Source organism: Equus caballus, chromosome 15 (genome assembly GCF_041296265.1).
Source record: "Equus caballus isolate H_3958 breed thoroughbred chromosome 15, TB-T2T, whole genome shotgun sequence".
Taxonomy (NCBI): Eukaryota; Metazoa; Chordata; class Mammalia; order Perissodactyla; family Equidae; genus Equus; species Equus caballus.
The window spans coordinates 82604838-82628465 of record NC_091698.1 but is presented as its reverse complement, the minus strand read 5'-3'; the positions used below and the strand labels follow the sequence as shown (position 1 = coordinate 82628465).

The 23628-nt window shown below is 41.9% G+C and overlaps 1 protein-coding gene across 2 annotated transcripts in view; it reads right to left on the bottom strand.

Moving 5' to 3' along the window:
- ALK (ALK receptor tyrosine kinase) overlaps positions 1 to 23628 on the bottom strand; it is a 655114-nt gene that overhangs the window by 441057 nt on the left and 190429 nt on the right. For both annotated transcript variants that reach the window (XM_070235623.1, XM_070235624.1), the window contains exon 3: positions 14929 to 15093. In XM_070235623.1, coding sequence (XP_070091724.1) covers positions 14929 to 15093 — 165 coding nt within the window. The remainder of the gene's footprint in view (positions 1 to 14928; positions 15094 to 23628) is intronic.

The following is a 23628-nucleotide window of genomic DNA, read 5'->3' as shown; positions in this document are numbered from 1 at the left end:
TCTCCGTTTCAGTTAAGCTGCTCTTTTCATCACTGGGAGTGGGTTATTAAAATCTCCAACTATAATTGTTAAACTATCTGTTTCTCCTTCAGTTGCGACAGTTTTGCTTCATGTGTTTGGAGGCTCCGTTGTTAGATACATATATATTTATAATTGTTATATCTTCCTGGTGAATTGACTCTTTTATCATTAAAAAATGTCCATCTTTTCCTTAGTAATGTTTCTTGTCCTAAAGTCTATTTGTTTGATACTAATATTAACAAAGTCTATTTGTCTACTCCCGTTCTCTTATTGTTACAAATTCATGGTATCTCATTTTCTATCCTCTTACTTTCAACCTATTTGTGTCTTTGAATCTATGGTGTACCTCTTGTAGAAAGCACATAGTTGGATCTTGCTTTTATGTCTAGTCTGACAATCTCTGCCTTTTGATTGAATGTTTGGACTATTTACATTTAATGTAACCAGCAATTTGGTTGGGTTTACATTTTTCTTTTTGCTATTTGTTTTTTATAGGTCTCATGTGTTTTCGTTCCCCTGTTCTCTCTTGAGTGCCAAGTATTTTTCAGTGTACCATTTAAAAACTTCTGTTGATTTTTTTTAAACATTTTTTAAGTTTTTCTTTTACTGGTTGCTCTATGCTACATGCATCTGAACTTATCACTGTCTACTTCAGATTAATACCAACCTAAATCCAGTAAAATATAGAAACTTTGCTCCAATAAAGCTCCATTTCATTTCCTAACCTTTGTGCTCTATATAGTCATATATATTATGTTTATATATATGTCAACCCAACAATATAGCTTTGTGCATTTATGTAATCTTTTGTCTTTCAAAGATGTTAAGAAAATAAATAAGAAAAAACATTTTTATTGAGTCTTTTATATTAATCTGCTTATTTACTATTTCTGGTGTTCTCCATTGCTTCCTGTGGATTCAAGTTATTTACTGGTATGATTTCATTTCAGCCTGAAGGATTTACGTTAATATTTACTGTTAGTTTGTTTCTTTGTTTAATAACTTAGCCAATCTATATCTGCAAAATCTGTCTTCCCTGTAGTGTGTGGCTGCTGATGTCTCTGTTCAGTTTGTTTTTTAAAATGTTCTTGTTTTTATTTTTAATCCTGGCTTTCTATGGGTCATCTGTGTGTAGCTTAGAGGTCTGCAAATATTTTGACAAAGGATGTGCTCAAACACCTTAAACCAGTACGACTTGTGTCTTTTGCCAATAGATCTGTGTGTGCATAAGAGAGTGCGTTCAATGCTTAGGATGTTGATTTATTTCATGTCTACTCTGTATCTACATGCAGTCTTAGGGTTGGCTAGAAAGTTGTGGCTAGCTGGGATTGTTTCCCACCTCCATTGGGAATATACACAGTCTCCACCATGAATATGCCTGCCCCAACCATGACTGAGCTTCAGGCCAGTTGAATCATAGATTATCACTTTCACCTACAACACTGCTGGACATGTATTCTATCCCATCCTCCAAATCAAGGGAGCCCCCTTGGATTGCAGTATAGAAGCTGTTGATCTTCATGGTGTACCCTACTTTGTCAGGACCTCTGTTCAGGCTGAGTAAGGCAGACAGGAGAAGCACCACATGAGAATGCCACAGAATCCCATGATTCTTACCAGGGTCTCATCTGCAACCACACATTGTAGGGAAGATAGAACTTCCGCAGTTTCTTAAGTACAAATGCTTCTCAAATTGTTATACTTATTTGGTCAATTTTCAGATACTTAAAAATGGTTGTTTTTGTCAACTTTTTCCACCTTTTCGGCTGCTTTTTAGGGAGAGAATTTGCCAATTCTTCACTTGGCCATAGCTGGAAGTCCTGCCTCACCTTACTTGTTTGAATCTCACTTTATTAGTCTGAAACATGGATATTCACGTTTCTGAAACTATTTTATGGGGTTATCATAAGAATCATATAAGGCAATGTATGATAAGTGCTTAGCATAAAGTAAGCCCTTGATAAAAACACTGATGGGGTCATTGTACACAGTTGGGTGATTTGTAACCTGCACAAATGTGTTGAGTGAGGGATCAAGTGGGGCTGAGATTCAGCTCATGCTCTGCTTGTCAAGCTACGAGTTGTAGCACTGGCTGCATCCAACCAGAAGAGGCATCTTTTCCTAATTCCTCACCTGGAGGAGGCAAGTTTTTTCTAATTCACACAGAGGTGCCATATAGCCTAGCTGGTCCCTTAACATTGGCTCCTGTTGCCTTTTCTTCCCTCATTCCTGGCCCTCCTTAGTGCAGGCTAAGTCCTTTATCTAGAGTTGGCCCAACATGCTCACACAAAAGATGGTCTTTGGTTGTTTCTCCTCTATTTTCACTTTAGTTTTTCCCCCTTTTCCAGGGTAAATGGGCTCAATGACTTACTCATGGATTTATGGAAGCATGAATTTTAAAAAAAGTTGTGGGCTGCTGCTGATGGTGGGGTGTTGGGAAGAGTACTGTTAATTAGTTTTCCTGCAGAAACTCAATTTCTAAATCCCTCTGAAAGACATAGGATTCCATCAGGATCCTTCTTTCACTCCATCTAGGCACTTGGTTCTCTTTTGAAGGACACTGATTTTCCATCTTGCCTTTGATCCCAGAGATAAAGAAGCCAATTGACCCAGCTATTTTTCTATTACATGAGGTTTTTATTTTAATTATTTCTTCATGGAGCAGAGGACTTCTAGAATTCACCTAACTCTCTTGTTCCTCAAATTTATCCTTATACATGTGTGACACAAAAGGCCAACAGGTCTGAATTGGTCTTATTGTTAGGGGAAGCCCACTTCCAGTCTGTGTGCTAGCCAACCCTGCTGATCTTGCCTGTTCTGCTTTCAGAGTTGTAGATGGGAAGGATGCATTTAGCTTTTGAGCAGAAAGAGAGGTTGAGGAGGGAAGAGGAACAGAGGACACAGGAAGAGGAGAGAGAGGGAAAAGTAAGAGCCAAAAAAATAGGAGAAAGGAACGAGGCACTGGTGTGATGGCTGGAAAATTGTGAGTGATCTCTGAAGGGTTTCCAAGCCAAAAGAATTGAGACTCTTACCTTCTCCCAAATCCTCATCTTGAAAGCATTATTTTGATTTCTCTCTCTTTTTTTTTTAAGATATTCTCAGTGCTCTTGATATAACTTATAGTTAAAGGCTCCAAATAGGATATAATCTGAGTTTAGAGCTTGGACATGGGAGGGATAGCAGCAACTGCTCTGAGCTCTCCCACACTCAGCTCCCTGAGTATACACCACTATGAAAAGGATATCTTCTGAATATAAAAACATCATATTAATAAATGGAGAAAAAGAATTCTTAGGAGAGGGGTAGTATATAATCTAAGGAGTGATACCTTAATAATACTTTATATTTGTGTAACCCAAGCAATGTCACAGATGACCGTATTAAATAGGAGCATCCTATGCTGTTGTTGCAGAAGTGAATTTAATGTCTATCTGCTTTGCAATGATAAGATCATTCTCACTTTAAGTACCTTGCAATAATCTCTTATTTGCAACAAAATATTTCAAATATCTCCTCTACTGCTTTCAGGTGCAAAGAATGCTGATCACATCAGAGAGAAGACAGTTGCTAAAGAGAACACAAGTGCAGTTCAGGGTACTCTAGAGACACAGGAAACTGCCACACCATGCATGTAACCAGTTTCAATAACAAGTAAATCCTACATACAGCATAATAACAGCTTCCATAAAAATCAACTAAGAAAGACCTGATACCCAACAAACACGTTTCGATCAAGTCAGACTAGCAATCAGTACTAGGAATCCCAAAGCAAGAAGTGGAAAGAATCAAAATAGATCATAATGCTTTAGATAAGAATAACCTAACACCATAGCCACCCAGGTTAAAGGTTCTTACCAATACTTGAGTGGAGAGAACTAGACACTGAGATCTGAACCCTTGTGTATTCTTCAGTGCCTACCACAATTCCATTCGTAAATGTGCATGATTACCATCACAGGTGGGCTCAGTCATTCGTGGCAAATTCTTTTGTCATGTCCAAAAAGTCTTAAGTTTAAAAACACTCCTAGATATGTTATACACGGATACCTGGGCCAAATACACCTATTCCCTTTTATGATCAAGATTCTTAAATCAAGACAGAGCAGAACCCCTTGCTTCAGGCTGCTGTGGCTGGGATGACTGCTGTCAGGCTAGGCTACGCGATACTCTACTATGCCATTTTCCTGTTTACAGAGTGGTCTCTTGTGCATTATTGCCATTGATTTTTATAACAAGTCAGGAGAGAGAGCCACAGAAGTAGAATGACCCACAGATCTCTCTTCAACTTACACTGAACCAGTCTTTCTCCATCTTGAATGAGTAAAGATTATGTTTCCACTCTTAAGTAGAATTACACTACAGGTATCCCCATTCAAGAGAATTCTATTTTATTCCTCTTTTCAAGGTCCTGGCTTTCCTTCAATTCTCTTCAAGCATAAATTCAGAGCAGTTTATGGCTTTTCTTAAACAGAGCCCATATTTCTTTAAGATGTATCTTATCTGAACCATTTGATACTTAGAAATCAGTGAGGCTAAAAGCTCCAGATAACACTAATAAAAGGTTCTTAATAGGAGGAAGTAGGAAATCAGAAAGACAGCCTCACATACTCTAAGAAATTATCTAGTCCTGCCCACTCAATTTACCAATTGAAAAACTGAGACCTGAGGTCACATGTCTGCCAATGCAAACCCACCACTCCTGATTCTCAGCACAATGCCCCTTCCATTTCTAAAAGGGCAGGGCTGGTTGCAGTAATCTGATTCCACCTTCTCACACTGATTGCATCACTGTGTAGCCTGGATGGCAAGCTTCATGCTGTGGCTGCCTTACGCAGCACTTCTTGCCCTAGCCGTCTGCAAAGAAGACATAGGTGAGAGTGAGCTTTCCAAGACCTTCTGAAGACACTGCCCTTACCAGATACCACAGGAAATATAATTTGGTTATGTCATAGGACAGAGTGAGTCTCCCCAGCATCATGGGTATGTGGACAATACCCTGAACTCTGAATGCACTGCCAGACATTTAATGAGGGTAAGTCTTACATAGCAGTAGGCATGGGAAACATTGTTTTAGGAAGAGTTTTATATAATGGAAGGAACATGAGATTCAGTGTTTAAAAACCAGAATTCAAGGTCTGGCTCTGTCACATACTGGCTTTGCAGACTTGAGCAAACCTTTTTCATCTCTGTAAGCTTCCAACTATGGGTCAAGAAATATTTGATGAATTTCTATTTTATACTGGGCCTTGGGCTCTTGGGACACCACAATGAATGAGGAAAAACTCAGTAAGTCTTTGGAGCTTACTATTTAGCCTCAGTTAACAATCTATATGTCAGGGACACTAGTAATACCTATCTTTCTGTGTTGTGAGAAACAAATGTGATCACGGATGGAAAAGCACTTTGCAGACTATAGCTCTTGCTAGTTTTATTTGGGACAGAGCCCAAGGCCAGTCTCTGAGCTGATGGCAGCTGGCTGCAGGCCCGCTGTGTGTGGTTTCGCTGCCTTCAGCCAGCTCATACTGGAGCTTTGCAGAAACTGTCCTGGGCAGCATCACGGGTTCCTTCCTCGGGCAAGGTAGGCTCACCCAAGCTCCATTTCAGGCTCCTGCTGGGGGTGCCTTCAGTCCTTCTTACCTACAAGAGCTGCATGCTTCCAGCCTCAGCTCCTGCTATTGCTATTTCTGTTCCATTTCTAGTCCAGAGATGTCTGTTCTGTTTCCAGTGGAAGGGACAGTTAATAGACTACGCTCCCAGCAATGACTCATTGAGCACCTTCTACAATAACTACAAAGAAGCGTGTCTCTAAGGCCCAGTCAGTCCTCTGAGCCCTGCCCTTTTGAGAATGGTGCCCTGAGAGCATACCACTTTCCCTCCAAACTTGGTCAAGACTAGCTGTATTACTTTCTGATTCCTGCTGTAACAAATTACCAGAAACTCAGTGACTTAAGACAATACAAATTTATTATCTTACAGTTCTGGAGGTCAGACGTCTAAAATGGATTGACGGGGCTGTGTTCCGTCTGGGTGAAATTTTAGGAAGCGTCCATTTTCTTGCCTTTTCCAGACTCCAGAAGCTGCCTGCATACCTTCTCTCACGGTCTATTCCTCCAGCTTCAACACAAGCAGCTGCTGTGCTACCACTTTACATGGAACTGTCTCGCTTTGATTTTAGATCCTTTGACTGAGATTTTAACCTGCGGGGTCCTGCATTCACTAGGGGCTTACCAATTGATGGCTTAATGAAGGGATATATGATTCAAAGAATAAATAAAAATTGATACAAACTAGCACATAATTAAATGATTTTGAAATCTCTCTCTCTCTCTGACCTCTGCTTCCACTGTTACATCTTCTCTGACTCTGGCTCTGCTGCTTCCCTATTTCACTTATTTGGACCCCTGTGATTCCATTGGGCCCACCCGGACAATCCAGGATAATCGCAACTGCAAAGCTCCTTTTCCCATGTAAGGCAAGACAGTCACAGGTTCCTGAGATTGGGACTTCTTTGGGCCGCCTCGTTTTATGTGCCACACTAGCCCACAGCACTATGCTGCTAACTCTCCTCAGGCTCTCTAGCCTCAAGGAGCTAACCTGAGAAATTCCTCTATACTAAAGGGCTAATTGGCACAGGAGCTCCTCTTTCTTCTGTCCAGGCACCCAGGTTTCTAGAGGCAATGCTCACATCTTGACACTGTGGTCCAAAGAGTGACCTGAGCCATGGGGCTGTGAGACTTACAGAAGCCATGGCCAAGGATGGGTATCTCTCTCAAAGCTGGTAGGAATTTCTATAGCTAACAGATTTTGTGCCTGGTACATTGCCATCCTTTGCAATGGATATGTCTAACCCCAATCTTATATCAGAGCAAGAAATAGGCTTAGTGACAATCTAGTCTAAGACTTTTGTCTTACAGATGAGGAACCCAAGGACCAAAGAGGTAAGTGATGTCACTTATGGAGAGCTGGAATGAGAACTCAGGTCCCTTCTCCCTCCAACACTTATCCTGCTTTCCTTTTTCCACATGCCTACCTCCCCATCGCCCTACGGGCAAGGTTGTTAGGTTCTACTTAGGAAGGGTGTAATGCTCACCAAACGACCATAATGCATACCCTCCCACTGAAGACTTTCCTTCAAAGGCAGAGGAGGCAATACCCTGGGAGAGGCCCATCATGATGGGGAGGTGGGAAATACTTCACCAGACAACCCATTCCTTAGGCAAGCATGCCAGCTCATTGAGTCACTCTCTGGAGCTCAAGTTCCAGCTGCCAGGTTGGTACCAGAATCTCATTAGGATAAATGAATCACAAGTCACTTCTTATTGAAGGGATTACTCAAGTGTCAAGATCTAAGACCTGGTTACCTCATTGCTTGGGAGATGAAGGACACACTTCTGCAAACAAAACCAAAGAACTAACGTGGCCTCTCATGGTGAGTTCCAGAAGAGAAGCAGGGATAAGAGGCTACAAATCCCCCCAGTGATCTTATGATGAGAAGTTATGCTCAAATGAAAGGCATGACCACCTGGAACCCTTCTGATATGTCTGAAGGGGCAAAGACTGAATCAAACTAGGACATGTTTGTGTCACTACTGCTTATGCGCTCCCCTTGGTCCCTGGGTACATTCCTGAGCTGCCGCACATTTGGTTCCTACAATCTCCCTTTCCCACCCTTCAAGAATAAGACAAGAAGAAAGAGGGTTGGGTGGGGGCACTCTGGATTTGTGAGCCGATGTGAATTGCTGGTGCCCTGTACCCTACCCAAGCAGGTGGGAAAGCAATTTGCTTGTCTGTCTACTTTTCTATCTCACTCCAGTCAATAATTCTGGCTTTTTTGGTTGTTGTTATGGCAGAAAAGAGTTAAATGTTTTTTTCTGCAAAAGAAGTCTGAAATAATTTAATAGAATATAGCCTCAAATGAGAATTTTTGATCCCCTTGCATTAAAAAATAATGTGTTTTATCTTATTGTAAAAGTAATGCATGTTCATGGACTCAAATTTGGAAAATACCAAAAGCACTAGGAGAAAATAAAAATCACTGATAATTCAGTCATCTAGAAATAACTTCTGCCACTATGTTGGTATATTTTCTCATAGGCTTTTTTCCTAATGTATATATATGGTTTTCTCTTTTGCAAAAGAAGTTATATAACACACATGGTTTAATCTATTTTTTAAATCTAATAATAAGCCTTGAATACTTTCTCAAATTATTAAATATTTTTACATACCATAAATGTAATGGCTCCATAATATTTCAGGTGTACTACATTTTATTTAACTAATTCCTTATTGTTTGAGCATTTAAATTATTTCTAATTTTTCACCACCATAAACAACACCAACAAGAAATTTTTTTAGAAAAGCCAGTAGGAAATACTTGGTTGCAACCCAGTACCTTAGGTCTATCAGTTGAAATGGAAACAAGAATTTCTATGAGAAAGGTATCTTTGATTTTTGAAGGTGAGTCAGTATTGTTAGTAGCACGCAGCCCAGAAGTGATTTCTTTCCTCTCAAACCATGTAGATTCTGAGAAAACAGACTAAATGGTCTTTGAAACTTAAGAGTCAGAGATCCTACAAGGGCCAGATCTGTCTGCAAGGCCTTCCTGGTGAAGAAGTGCCCGGCTAGCACAGCCCAGCTGATGGGAAGTGAGTGCATAGGAAGAAACCTGACCAGGAGGCTTTTTAAAGGACTGGAAAAGGAAGAGACATCAGTGACCCTGGGGCCAGAATGAGATGTCTTAGCGAACCTGGAAGTCGAATCCCATAGAGGACAGATGTCCTGCTGTTGTCTCCAAAGTCTGTCAATGACAACATTTATTTTTATCTAAAGAATTAAGAAAGAACTTAAGTTTTACTAACAATATTCCACAGTTAGGAACAAATATATGCATATAATTGATGACTATATACATAGTAGGGGTGTATGCTCAGAAATATTTTACTGATGGGGCACACAATAAAATAAAATTTAGAGACCACTGCCTTAAAACAGAAACTTCCTAGTAGACAAAGCGAACAGAGGAAGGGAGCTTCTGGAGGCCGGAACCCATGAACACTTGGCATGGATAGTCCCAGTTTGGGTCATCCCACTTGAAATAAGTGAAAAGAAAGGAACATTGTTCTGTCCCAGAATATGTATGTGTGTATGTACGTATGTGTGTGTGTCTATGTGGGTGTGTATATAAATCTGTCACTCCAATTACATTTTTCTTCTATTCCAGTTTGCCTGTCTCTCCTGACTGCTCTTCCAGCTTCCACATCCTTCCAAAACCAGAGGTCTTTGCTAAAGGCTGCTTATACAGACAACATGAGGTGAGCAATTATTGACTCTCTCATTAACCGGGATATCTTAAAGGTGACCACTAAACCCTGAGGGCTCTAACCACCTGACTGTAAGCCAACACTAGCACAGTGCACCTCTACAACAGTGCGGGGCGGTGACAAGAAGGGTGTTTCCAGGGCAAAGCCCGAGATCATGCTCTCAGTGACTCGTCACTGCCATCTCACTGACAGCCTATCCTCATGCCATCTCCTCCCTTACTCATCTATGGAACTTGCTCTCCAGAAAGATCTGTGAACCCACTCACATGTAGGTGTGTCAATGACTGAAGAGGTGAATTTATGGGGTCCCAGTCAATGAGCCAATAAAGCCTTAGGGCAGAAATGGGCAGCTAATGATAAGTTTCTGGATGAAGGAAGAAGTACTGGGTAGACTTTCATCACACCAGTTGTCTATCAACACCACAAAGGGTCAAGGGTCAGAGCATGAGACTTAGAGCCAACTCAGTCAGCCAGCTGCAGCCTCCAGTGACTGCAAGTGCAAAGGGAGCTGTATCCTGAGAGAAATTTCCTGTCAAGCCTGCATCTGCAGCTCAAAAGGTAGCCCAGGTTCCAGCTACCCCTGGGATGGAGTCTGCTTGAGAAGTGTTCAAGGACTCTTTTCAGAATATTACAGACCCTTTGGGCAGGGGAAGGAATTGAAGGAATAATGAGAAATGCTGATATTAATCTCGACTCCTCTGAACCTGCCTAATCTAACTTCTTGAAGAGTCTAAGAATCCACAGCCCACAGATGCAGGGAGAGACACACAGGATCCATATGCCAACCCTCATGTAAGTAGAGAAAAATCATGTGTAGTGAATTGAATAATGGTCACCAAAAGATACACCCAAGTCCTAATCTCTGGCACCTGTGAAGGTGATCTTATTTGGAAACAAGGTTTTTGCAGATATAATCAAGCATCTTGAGATGAAATCAGGCTACATTTAAGGTGGGACCTAAATACAGTGACATGTGTCCCTATAAGAGACAAATTTGAGATATAGAGTCCCAGAAAAGAATGCCATGTGAAGATGGAGGCAGAAATTGGAGTGATCATTTATAAGCCAAGGAACACCAGAGATTACCAGCAATCACCAGAAGCCAGGAAAGAGGCATGGAATGGATATTCCTGCAAAGCCTCCAGAGGGTACCAACCCTTCACTTGATTTTGGACTGCTGGCTTCCAGAACTGTGAGAGAATACATTTCTGTTATTTTAAGTGACCCAGTTTGTGTTAATTTGTTACAGCAACTACAAGAAACTAAGACACAAAGGTACAACAGGAGTGGACTAAAAGTCTGAATGACTCTATTCTGGCATTGCAGTAACCCAGTCATCTGTGGTGACATTGTTAGCCATTCCAGAACTCCAGACAGTGTTTCTCAACCTTTTGAAAACTAAGTCATCTTGATAAACAGAATAATCTCAGTAGCAGAGTTCCATCTAGGACCTCCACCAGAAACAAAATAAAAAAAGCAAGAACTTGAAAATCAGTGCCCTGGAAGAGACTTGAGTTGATACAGGAAGAATGTCAGCCCTCCCAGCTGAGTCTACTCCCATTCTTCCTCTACGTGCATATGAGCGAGGAGTTGGGGAGGGGCTGCCGATCCGTTTTCCATTTCCAAGCTAGGGTTCATGCTAGAGATCAAAATCTTGTCTTGCTGGAGAAGAAAAATATGTTCCCTTAACTACATTCCAAAACACCGGAAGTAGTATACATCAAACATGTCCCTGGCACTTCTTAAAAAGTCAGAATGCCTCAACTTGATTATTCCTCAAGATTTTATTAATTTGTAATATTGTGTTCCATCAAGATCATCACTTTTTATTATCTTGCTGCTCTGAATTGTATCTCCCTTATTATTCTCAGCTACAGAGGCCATAAATTAAAATCATTCACAATTTATACTCTTACAGTTCATTATCTATGATTGGTATTATCTCACTGCCTTTTTCTGGCCCTTCTATATCCCCTGGCAAGAAATATTGCAGTAGAGTCTAAATACCATCCAACTAATAAATGTTGAGTTAAAAAAAAAAAAACCTCTAGTGACTACACTAGCCTAAAGATCACCCATCACTCCTTCTAGCTCCACCATCAGCATCTTTCTGCAAAAATGACAGAGAAAGTGAGATTCTAAAGAGTTGAGCATTAGGACTGGGATGTAGGTCCTTGCTTTGCTATTGCGTAAATTGGGCACATCATTTTCTCTCACTTCACCTTTACCTCTTTCCCTGAAGGTCAAGGGACATTAAGATACATCAGCCTGCTTCATGAGGAGCAACTCTACTTCAGGGAACAGGTAGTGATGTGATCAGTTGACTCAAAAAGCAATGACTGGCCCATTACTGGAAGTTCTGAACACTTGTCAGTGACATTCCAGAAGTGTCTCTACAAAGGCTGGGAGGCTGGTCCCTTGTTTCTAAGACTGATCAAGCCAGTGAGAGTATAGATCCCTCTATCAGACCCCAGGAAAAATGAACACAAGCTTCTGACAGTAGTGAGATTCCCCCACTAAAGTTCAAGTTCACTAAAGAACTTGATGAAGTGGACTGGTGTATCCGCAGGGGCTTCTGCCGTGGTTGTTCACATCACCGCTCTTAGTGATGTGACACACCACCACGTTGCGAAGAGCAATGGTTTCTCAGAGAGATGGAAGTTGACAACACTTACTAAAAAATGGGTATTCCAATCCTGACTGATTCATCTAATGGAAAAAGGTTCACATTCAGTGCATGTCCTGACCCTGGGGACCCAGCTTTTTAAAAACACAAAGGCCTCGATATATTTCCACATTCAGGAACATTGAGATGTGAGCATTTATTTCTTCCTCCCCTCCTCTCCTTCTTCCATTTTTCTTCTCACAGCTCTCAGTGTAACATGCAGACACCAGAGATCACAAGATAGAGGGTGGAGGAGGAGAAACAGGTCAGAGAGTGGCAATGCACAATCTATGGGCACTGTTTAAAAAATTGTTTAAAAATTTAAAAAGCACTGACTTTCAAAGTTATAAAGTCTGACTCCACAAAGTCTGTGGACAATTGCCACTTGTCCCTCTCTCCTGATCTCACTGAACTGTGACCACAATTCAATAGTTATGAAATTAAAAAAATCTACAATGACTAAAAATGCATGTACTGCCAGGACTGTTTCTAGAAGTTAGAAATTCGGATCCAGAGATATCCTTAGGGGTAGTTGAATGGGCGTAAGTCTGAAAGGGCATCCACATTAATAGTATAACAAATCTAGCTATGCCTCAGATTCACCTGAGAAACTTATAAAAACATACAATAACATAAGGTCCCATGGAAACTGAAGCTGCAATGAGATAGTGTATTTTATGCACCAGATGGACAAAAATGACAAAGCCTGACAATTCTAGGTGCTGGCGAGGATGTACAGTCCTGGGGAGGAATACTAATACATCACTAGTGGGAGTATACCTCAGTGTCACCACTTTGGAAAATAGACTGGTATTACCTATTGAAATGGAAGCTGCACCCCGAGACCCAGCAATTCCCTCCTACTTCTATGCTCTAGGGAAACTCTTGGACATGCACACGCACCAAGAGACATGTACAGAAATGCTTACAGTGGTGGTGTTGGTAATAATAAAAACCTGGAAACAACCCAAATGTCTAATGACAGTAGAAGAGATAAATTGTGGTATTTTAATGCAAGGGATTAAAAACCAAATGAACCACAGCTACATGCATCAAAATGGGCAAATCACAAAATGCCAGTATTATTCCATTTATATAACAGGTTGCAAACCTAATCAATATGTTGTTTGGGGCTCAATACATAAGTGGTAAGCCCATAAAGAAAAGCAAATGAATGATTAACAGAAAATGCAGGCTAGTGGGCTATCTCAAGGGAGGGAGAGATTTTGATCTAGGTGGAAGACAGAAGAGGGACTGACAATAGTCAAATTCTTACACTTGGTGGTGAGAACACTGCGTCGATTTTATTGTAATCTTTAACCCATATGTATATATGTTCTATCTACTTTTTCGCACATTTAAAAATATACAGATTTCTAGGCTCCATCTCACATTTATTAAATCAGAATCTCAGGCTGTGGGGCCCAGGCAGTATTTTTTCACAAGTTCTTCAGAAGATTCAGAGGCACTCTCGGGTTGAGCCACTTACCTACACACACACACACACACACACACACACACACACCACAAAACACATCAGTAACCAGGTGAAAGCAACTTAAAATATAAATCAAGACCAAGCAATTGCAAGAGAGTCATAAAAACAGAAAAGGTCAGCCTGGGAGAGTGTGTAGAAAGGAAATGTGTCTCACAGTTCAAGGTTCGAGGCTGGTGTAGAAGCCTGAGAGCATTAATTATTTTTGTGCCACCTCCAACCTTCCCCATGAGCTTACCTGAGCCCCATCCCTGTTAGATTCTCAGCAGCATGAGCCTGAGATAATTTTCCCCAAGAACTGGGTCCAGGGAAGGCTTTCACCATAGCCAATGTTACAAAGACAGAAACACGATGTGGTAGATGGTGTCCTTGTCTATGATGCATCACAGCAGACATCTAGACCTGGACCCACATGTACAAGCTGTGTGATCTTCACCAAGTCACTTCCCCTCCCTGAGCCCTGGCTTTTTCATCTGCCCTGCCTCCTTCACAAAACTGGAATCCAATGAGACAGTGCAGGTGGAAGGGCTTTGCAAAGTGAAAGTACTACTTTGAATGTCCAGTAAGTCTATTACCATGTCAGTTGTTATTTCTTCCTAAAAGCCAGAACCATAGGCTGCCAGTTCTGGCTCAGTAGAGTTTTCTGGGTCCAAGGAATTCGGAGCTTTAAGATTTACCTCAGAGGGACCTGAAGGCAGGACTAGGGCTTAGTGCCTCCACATCTCTCTCTTAAAAACTCAGCAAATACTTAAAATAACCCACCACTTATCCAGAACCTACCTTTTCCAGTCCCTGATCATTCAGAAGATGTTCATAAACAGCTCAGGACTTCCAGAAGCACCTTGCAAAGCTAATATTCAGCCTGAATATTCATTAATGGCTTTGAAACTAACATTTAACCCAGTTATACAATATCTTCCAAATTAGGGTTGCTGGATTTAGCAAATAAAAATGCAGGACACTCAATTATATTCGAATATTTCTGTATAATTGGAATAATTTTTAAGTATAAGTATCTCCCAACTATTGCATGAGACATACTTATACTAAAAAATCATTTGTTGTTTACCTGAACCTCAAATTTAACTGGATGTCCTGTATTTTATATGGCAACCCTATTCAAATGAACAAACAGATTAGCACTTTCTCCTGCATCTTACATTGGGAAATCTGCATGAAAGAGAATTATAAATCCTATTTGCTTAGTAAGAAAGTAAAGGGTTGGATTGATTTTGAAACTGGACTTGCATTCTCCTTTCCTTGTGCAGCCCAAGAAGACATGCAGAAGCATAGATATTAAAAACAGGTTTTAAGGGAAAAAGGATAGAGCAGAGGTGGGCAAGCCTCAAAATATCAAACAGAAATAGATGTCCCAGCCCTGTCCCGACCGATCCAGAACACTTCACAGTGGCCTCTACCCTTACCTCTGGGCATCTCTTTGGAATGCTCTGCCTCGGGTCCATCCAACAGGTCCATCTGGGAGGCCTCCTCGGAGGGGACGCGGCGCCAGGACCAGCTCTGATTCCCGAGGTCGTGCAATGGAGGGGAATACTCTAGCTCACAGGGGAAGTCAAAGCTGCACTCCAGACCTGCAACGAGAGCCAAAGGTCAGTGGAGCAAGCTGTCTCCCAAACACCACCTTCCAGCCCCATCCCTCCACCTCAGGAAGTTAGCCTTCATCTCATCCACAACCTTCACCCTATCTAGGGGTGGTGAGTTGCCAATTCCGCAGGTGGCTAGGCTCCTATTGGGGAAAAGGGGACTAGGAGAGAAAAAGTGTTCTTTGCATAATTCAGATTATGGAAGGAGTCCTCAGAGAAGGCAAGTAAAAAAAAACAAGAAAGCCAACAGGTTGACCACGAGGAGCTCTGCATCCTATGAGATTAGCTGGTGACATGGAGAGGCCCTGAGGTCAAATGGGTAGAGCTCGGCTTTGCAACCAGATAGGTCTGAATGTAAGTCTGGCTCTGCCATTTACCAACTGGGTGATTCCAGGCAAGAAACTTACCTTTCTGACTTCAAATTTCCTTACCTGTACATTGGAGATGATAATATCTACTGGTGGAGTTTGCTGGAAGAACTAGTTGGATAATGCCTTATCTTATACATGAGCCTGGGACACAGGCGATGCTCAGGAAAAACCCTGAGCCTTCCCTGGCTGAGAAGAGAAAGGCCAAAGGGAACACAAGTCTTACTCACAGCCCTGCATGCCAGCCCTGTCAGCTACCCTTCAAGGCCCTCCAGAGAAGAGGGCCAAGGCTAGGGCAGCTAATCAGGGCTTATTCTCTCTCGGGAAGGGAATGGGGAGGTCACTGGGTAAGGAGAGAAAGACAGCGGGGCAGAAAGAGCCATGCCCTGGGACATTTTATGATCTGTTTTTGGGCTTCTTTGGAGGGAGTCATCCTTGTGTCCCAATCACTCCCTGCCTGCCCTACTTTTAGGGTAGCTCACCTTCTCTTGTCCCTTCCTTACTCATTGTATATTACCCAAAGTGGCTGAAGTACTTTGTACATGATAAGCTCTCAATGTTTGCTGATGGATCAACAGAATGTGTGCCAAAAAGCAAATTAGTCAGTCACCTTTCACTTCATCGTCTCCCCTCAGCTGTGGGAATGTGAAGAAAGAGAGAATCTGATATAAAGGACAGACCATTGAACTAGGAATATGGGGAATTTTGTTTGTGTCCTTGCTTAGCCAGTTGCCTCTCATGTGTGGACTTTGGTACCCTCATCTGCAAAACAAGGGGTTTAGACTAGATGATTCTAGAAACAAGCACTCCATGAAACCTGGGTTCCAGCTCCAGCTCTGCCACTAATTTGCTGGTTACCTTGGATAAGCCACTTAATCTCTCTGGGCCTCAAGTTCCTCAAACACAAGATGAGACCCAAACCAAGTGTTTTCTAAAGCTCCTTGTTGATTTGACTTTTTTAATATTTGAAAGTCCTTACTCTTAGAGGAGTTATAGCTAATTTGATAAATCAATCTGTATGGTGGTGCTAATGGGTGCTAACACTCAACTAGTATGGTGGGTGTTTTTTGTTTTGTTTTGTTTTTCAGTGAGGAAGACTGGCCCTAAGCTAACATCTGTGCCAATCTTCCTGCACTTTGTACATGGGACATCGCCACGGCATGGCTTGACAAGCTGTATGTAGGTCCGTGCCCAGGATCTGAACCTGTGAACCCTGGACTGCTGAAGCGGAGCGTGCAAACTTAGCCACTATGCCATCAGGCCAGCCCCAGCATTGTGTATTTTAACAGCTGCTTCTGGGGCTACTGCTCCCTTGATTTCCAAGATGAGTCTGGTGTTGGGAATTTCAGAATGCAGAGAAGTGGGACTGATTCTATCACAGGCAGCCAGTCACTGATTGTCCCTTAATCACACCCAAAGGAAGCTGGCTCTGCCCCAGAGTGGGAGTAAAATAATTCCCATTGACACTAGCCAAACTATCTAAGTTTAGGAAGGAATGAAAAAAATCCTTCAATTACACCATTGTTAAGTATCTTTCTGCTTTCTGGCCTGCAGAGATTTATGTACCAGTTTCTCTCCAGAAGCTGCCATCCTTCTGGTCCTAAGGTTAATACCACTCACCCTTTCATGACTCAGACAATTCACCTTTATAATGGCAAGCTGAAACGGGCAGAGCTAGCCTTGTTTGAGTTGACATGCCACTTGCTGCCTACACATTTTATCAGCCTTGAGGACTTTCTACCTGCCTCTGAGGACTGAGCTGCTTCTATAAGTAGATGTCCATGAATTGTAAGCTGCCTTAATGTTCAAGACTTGCTTACCAGGCACCTGGTTTTGACAGCAGAATGCAAGGACAAAACCGATCCAGCATTTTGTTCTTTGCAACACAAAAATTATCCTTAGAATGAAAGGTGTAGCCATTAAACCTGGCTCCTTTGGGGATGGTCAAAAAGATTCATCCACATTAGTGGGTTATCAAGTCAGAAGATGAAAGAGAAAGCTACCAGCTGCCCTCATCCCACATCGACAACTATTGGTGCCTTTCCTGAAGCTTCAACCTCTGTAGCCCATTCTCTGCCTTGGATTTTCTCTTCCAATTAAAGTCATCCTATTTCCATTTGGGACAGGGGTGTGGTATGCCAGCTCAGACACTGCCTGGTAAATGTGCCCTGTGCACATCTTGGACAAGCAGACAATAGAATATACAAGCTCAGCAAGGAGCAGCATCAATCCTGGGATCTTTGAACTCTGGAAAGTCTGATAATCGGCTCTTTTGAGGCCAAACCACACCTAGTGAAACAGGCTAGGCAGATACTCCGATTATCAAAGAGGTTCATGATTGCTTTTCAGAGAGAGAGCACAAGATCTGAGATTTGACTCCAATTCTGCCACCTGACAGCTGTGCAATGTGGGGCACTCTCATACTCTCTGAGCCTTGGTCATCTCAGTGATAAGACCAACTTCCCAGAAGCGCTGGGAGGATGCAATGAGACGATGCATGTGCTTGGAATGGAGAAATCCCAAAACCACATCAGCTGATTCAGAGTTTTTACAGTCATGTTGTTTTTGAACACAGCCTCCTGTTTAACATGAGAAATAGTATTTATGTGGGGCATTCTAACTGATTGCAGGTGACCATTTCCTCAGTATTTTATTGTACCATTGGAAGATTGGCATGTCTGCCTATAAGTGATACTCACAGAGTCAGAGACTGTTAGAACTTGAAGTGACATTTGAGGTCAACCATTTCTCACATTGGACAGGTAGAAAAACCAAGACCGAGGCAAAGAAAAGACTTACCCAGGGTCATGTGGCTAATCAGAGAGTCCTTCACACACAGTGTGGAGGGAATTTCTCTTAGCTGTGGAGGCTTTTGTGAATGCTATCTTTTCCAGGCAGCATGAGGCCTGGGCCAAGTTGAACGTCAGAGTTATTGAATCACCAGCTCTTACTTTCTCAGGCAGGCTTAGTAGCACATTTAAGCCGAGACTGGATTGCTTCATAGGTGGCATATACAAACGCCAATGTATTCCTGACAAGCCTGATTTGTGTATTCAATAAAGAACCATACGAAGCGTCATGCACATGTGGGAATTCTCTTATAGATGGCCTTTACAGGCATCCATATTTGAAGCTACAGTTCATTAAATAGAGCCCCAGAAACCAACATTCTTCAAACACTGTCAGTTCTTAAGGATTGTATCCAACTCAAGAGAATCCCCTTGGCAGCCATCAATCCTGTGGCACAAGGCAGGGTCTCCTTTTCTCAAGAGATTTTCCAGAACTTTCCAATCGTTGACCTTCATGCTCATGAGTGACCTTGGGGACCATCTGAGATGAAACTGAGGCCCAGAGACATGATGGAGCTTGCCAAAGGATGCACAGTGGATGGGTGACAGAATTGGTACTGAAATTCAGTTCCTAACTATGTGATTTTTAGTATTATATACAAAGCTATGAGTAAAAAACAAACAAAACAATACCTTAAACAATTAGGAACATTCTCAAAAATCCATACTGGTTTTCTGGAATAAGCTGGCAAAAACATACATGGCTAGGTTTCAAATATCTCCCAGTGATTAGATGGCTCACATAATCTCCAATAAGGCTTTCTGGCTTCTATCATCCTAGATGTACTCTTCTGCCAACAAACTGTTTTTTGATGGTTGCTGGAAGCTCCCTGTTGGCGAGCAGGTCTGTGCACAGGCCAGAAGTTACAGTGAGAACAGAGAGAGGGAAAGAGGTGGCCTAGAAGTGGAAAGGAGAGATCACTACAGAACTCTTAGAAACTCTTTCAGCTCTGAGCGAATCAGGCTTGTGCTTTTGGGCAATTCATTTAACACTTGAGTTTTGGTTTCCTCATGTATAAACCAGAGAGAATTATCACAATAATGATGATCAAAATAATAATAATAATAATAATAATAATAATAATATCTGCTGTGACAATCAAATAAGGTAATGAGTGTGGAAGTGATTTCTTAACTATGAGACTCTGTATGGATGTTCTTACCACTTTGGCCTTGTGATGCAGGACACATCACTTGGTCTCCCTGGGCCTCAGATTTACTACCAGGAACCTAGGGATGAGCTGAACTGACTTGACCTTGGAAGACCCACAGGCATGCTGAGTAAACAGGTATCCTCCTTCCTTGTCCTGTTTTATGTCAGACTCTCAGAGGGGCGCCAGAGGGTCTGGGTAGTAATTAGAAGCATAGATCCTGCATGGGGTCAGGCTGCTCAAGGTGAAAGCATGGCTTTGTCACTTTACTAGCTATATATCTCAGGGCAAATTATTTCATTTTTCTGTGCCTGAATTTTTCCATCTGTAAAATGGGGATTAAAGCAGGGACCACCTCAGGGACTTATCATGAGGAGGATTAAATGCAAGACAGGCATACCTCGTTCTACTGTGCTTCACTTTATTGCACTTCAAAGATATTGTGTTTTTTACAAATTGAAGGTTTATGGCAACCCTGTGTTGAGCAAGTCTATGGGTGCCATTTCCCAACAGCATTTGCTCACTTCATCTCTCTGTGTCACATTTTGGCAATTCTTACAATATTTCAAGCTTTTTCATTATTCTTATATTTGTTATGGTGATCTGTGGTCAGTGATCTTTGATGTTACTATTGTAATTGTTTTGGGGCACCACAAACCGCATCCATATAAGACGATGAACTTAATTGATAGATGTTGTGTGTGTTCTGACTGCTCCACTGACCAGCCATCCTCCTGTCTCTCTCTCCCTTTCCTCAGGCCTTCCTATTCCCTGAGACACAACAATATTGAAATTAGGCCAATTAATAATACTACAATGGCTTCTAAGTGTTCAAGTGAAAGGAAGAGTCACACATCTCTCACTTTAAATCAAAAGCTGGAAATGATTAAGCCTCGTGAGAAGGCATATTGAAAGCCAAGATAGGCTAGAAGCTAGGTATATTGAGCCAAAAAGGCAAGTTGTGAATACAAAGGAAAACTTATTGAAAAAAATTAAAAATGCTATTCTAGAGAACATACAAATGATAAGAAAGTGAAATAGCCTTATTGCTGATAGGGAGAAAGTTTTAGTGGTCTGGAGAGAAGATCAAACCAGCCACAACATTCCCTTAAGGCAAAGCTTAATCTAGAGCAAGGCCCTGACTCTCTCCAATTCTATGAGAGCTGAGAGAGGTGAGGAAGCTGCAGAAGAAAAGTCTGAAGCCAGCAGAGCTTGGTTCATGAGCTTTAAGGAAAGATGCCACCTCCATAACATAAAAGTGAAGGGTGAAGCAGCAAGTACTGATGTAGAAGCTACATCAAGTTATCCAGAAGATCTAGCTAAGATAATTAATGAAGGTGGCTACCCTAAACAACGGATTTTCAGTATAGACAAAACAGCCTTATATCGGAAGAAGATGACACCAGGACTTTCACAGCTAGAGAGAGGACATCAACGCCTGGCTTCAAAGCTTCAAAGGACAGGCTCTCTCTCTTGTGAGGGGCTAATGCAGCTGGTGATTTTAAGTGAGTGCTCATGTCCCATTCCAAACATCATGGGGCCTTAAGAATTGTGCTAAATCTACTCTGCATGTGTTCTATAAACGGAACAATGAAGCCTGTATGAGGGCACATCTGTTTACAACATGGTTTACTGAATATTTTCAGCCCACTGTTGAGACCTACTGCTCAGAAAAAAAGATTCCTTTCAAAATATTACTGCTCATTGACAATGTACGTAGTCACCCAAGAGCTCTGATGGAGATGTACGATGAGATTAATGTTGTTTTCATGCCTGCTAACACAACATCCATTCTGCAGCCCATGGGTCAAGCAGTAATTTTGACTTGCAAGTCTTATTATTTAACAAATATATTTCATGAGGCTATGGCTGCCATAGAGAGTGATTCCTCTGATGGATCTGGACAAAGTGAATTGTAAATCTTCTAGAAGGAAGTCGCCATTCTAGATGCCATTAAGAGCACTCGTGATTCATGAGAAGAGGTGAAAATATCAACATTAACAGGAGTTTGGAAGAAGTTGATTCCAACCCTCATGGACGCCTTTGAGGAGTTCAAGACTTCAGTGGAGGAAGTAATGCATATGTGACGGAAATAGCAAGAGAACCAGAATAAGAAGTGGAGCCTGAGGATGTGACTGAATTGCTGCAATCTCATGATAAAACTTTAATGGGCGAGAAGTTGCTTCTTATGGATGGGCAAAGAAAGTGGTTTCCTGAGATGGAATTTACTTCTGGCGAAGATGCAGTGAAGATTGCTGAAACGACAACAAAGGATTTAGAATACTACAAAAACTTAGTTGATAAAGCAGTTGCAGAGTTTGAGAGGATTGACTTCTATTTTGAAAGAAGTTCAACTGTGGGTAAAAAGCTATCAAACAGCATCACATGCTACAGAGAAATGGTTCATGAAAGGAAAAGTAAATCCATGTGGCAAACTTCATTGTTGTCTTACTTTAAGAAATTGCCACAGCCCACACCAGCCTTCAGCTGCCACCACCCTGATCAGTCAGCAGCCATCAACATTGAGGCAAGACCGTCCACTAGCAAGAAGATTATGACTTGCTGAAGACTCAGATGATGGCTAGAATTTTTCAGCAATAAAGTCTTTTTCATTAAGGTATATATATTGCTTTTTAAACATAATGCTATCGCACATTTAATAGACTATAGTGTAGTGTAAACATAACTTTTATGTGCACTGGGAAACCAAAAAGTTCATGTGACTTTATTGCGGTATTCGCTTTATTGCAGTGGTCTGGAATCAAACTGGCAATATCTCCAAGGTATGCCTGGATGTATGTCAAACACTTAGGGTGGTGTCTTACACATAGTTTGATTATTATTAAATGATGGCAGTCATTGCTGTTGCTCTTCAGGTGGTTCCAGGGGTCAGCCATGGCAGAGGGGAGGGAAAGGGATGCGTGTCCAGCACTGAAGGTAGAAAGCTTTGACTGTGTCAAAACTTGTTGAAACTCCTTACTCAATCTTTGCTTTTAGATGTGGTGACCAAGCTTCCCTTTGGACATGAAGTCATACTAGACCTTGAGAAAGAAGAGCTTGGTTCTAGCCCTGGCTCTGTGGTGTGACTTCAAACAAGTCCTTTAACCCCTCTAGGCCTCAGTTTCCTCATCTGAAAAATGAAGTGGTGGAATAAAACTATTCTCAGGTCTCTTCCATCTCTACCATTCTAAGACTAATTTCCCCTTTTGGGCAGATGGCCAAAACATGCTCTCTAACAGGCTTAAATGATTAGGAACTTCTGCTCCCCCTTTCTGAGTTATCTCCTAAAGGGGCACTTAGCCCACCAGTCACTCACCTTTGATATCAATCCACCAGCTGCCATCAACATCTGGTCACTCACTTCATAAGACTAAGTGCAAAACCTGGCCCCTGCTCACTCCCACCCACAACCACTCTTCATTTGTCATGGGGCCCCAGAACTGAAATCACTCACTTCCTTTCCACCAGCTTGCTCCCTAGAACGCATCTGGGAGCCAATCACCCAATTCAAGACATCTGTTTAGCTCACTTATAATCAAGCTGCAGCAAAAAAGGGTCAAGTCTCCTTCAATCAATCAATTATATAAATACAGTCTCGGAAGAGGGTGTGTGTGCACACATGCCCACGATGGTGGAAGATAGGCACAGAAAGCTTCTCATTTCTCTTATCTGTGGCCATAACAACACTACAGTTTGAAGAAATGGGACTTTGCTCTTCATCCCAGAACAGAAAATTGAGAATAATTAAAATCCAAGACATTCTGAAGTTAACTAGTCCAGCCTCCTTATTTTATAGATGGGAAAACTGAGGTTCAGGAGGGTGAAGTGACTTGGCCAAAGTGGCATAATCTAGGGTCTGGAGAAGTAAGAGAGCAGAGACCAGAACCCATATTGGACTTCCAGTCCAGCCCTCTGCCTACAATTTACAAGGAGTGTTCATGCAGAATACGAAGTCTCTAACAGAATGAAGCTGGCTCCAGAGAGCATGGTGAAAACCCTAGTAGTTTGTATGCTGCTCAGCATGACATCCATCCGAATGGGATCATTCCTGAAAGCAGAAGGTTGGAGGAGAGCTCTGAGCAACGTGGCATCCATGACAACTGGAGGAGGCTGACCATGATAGGAGGTCATGCTCTCAGAACACGCAAAATGACC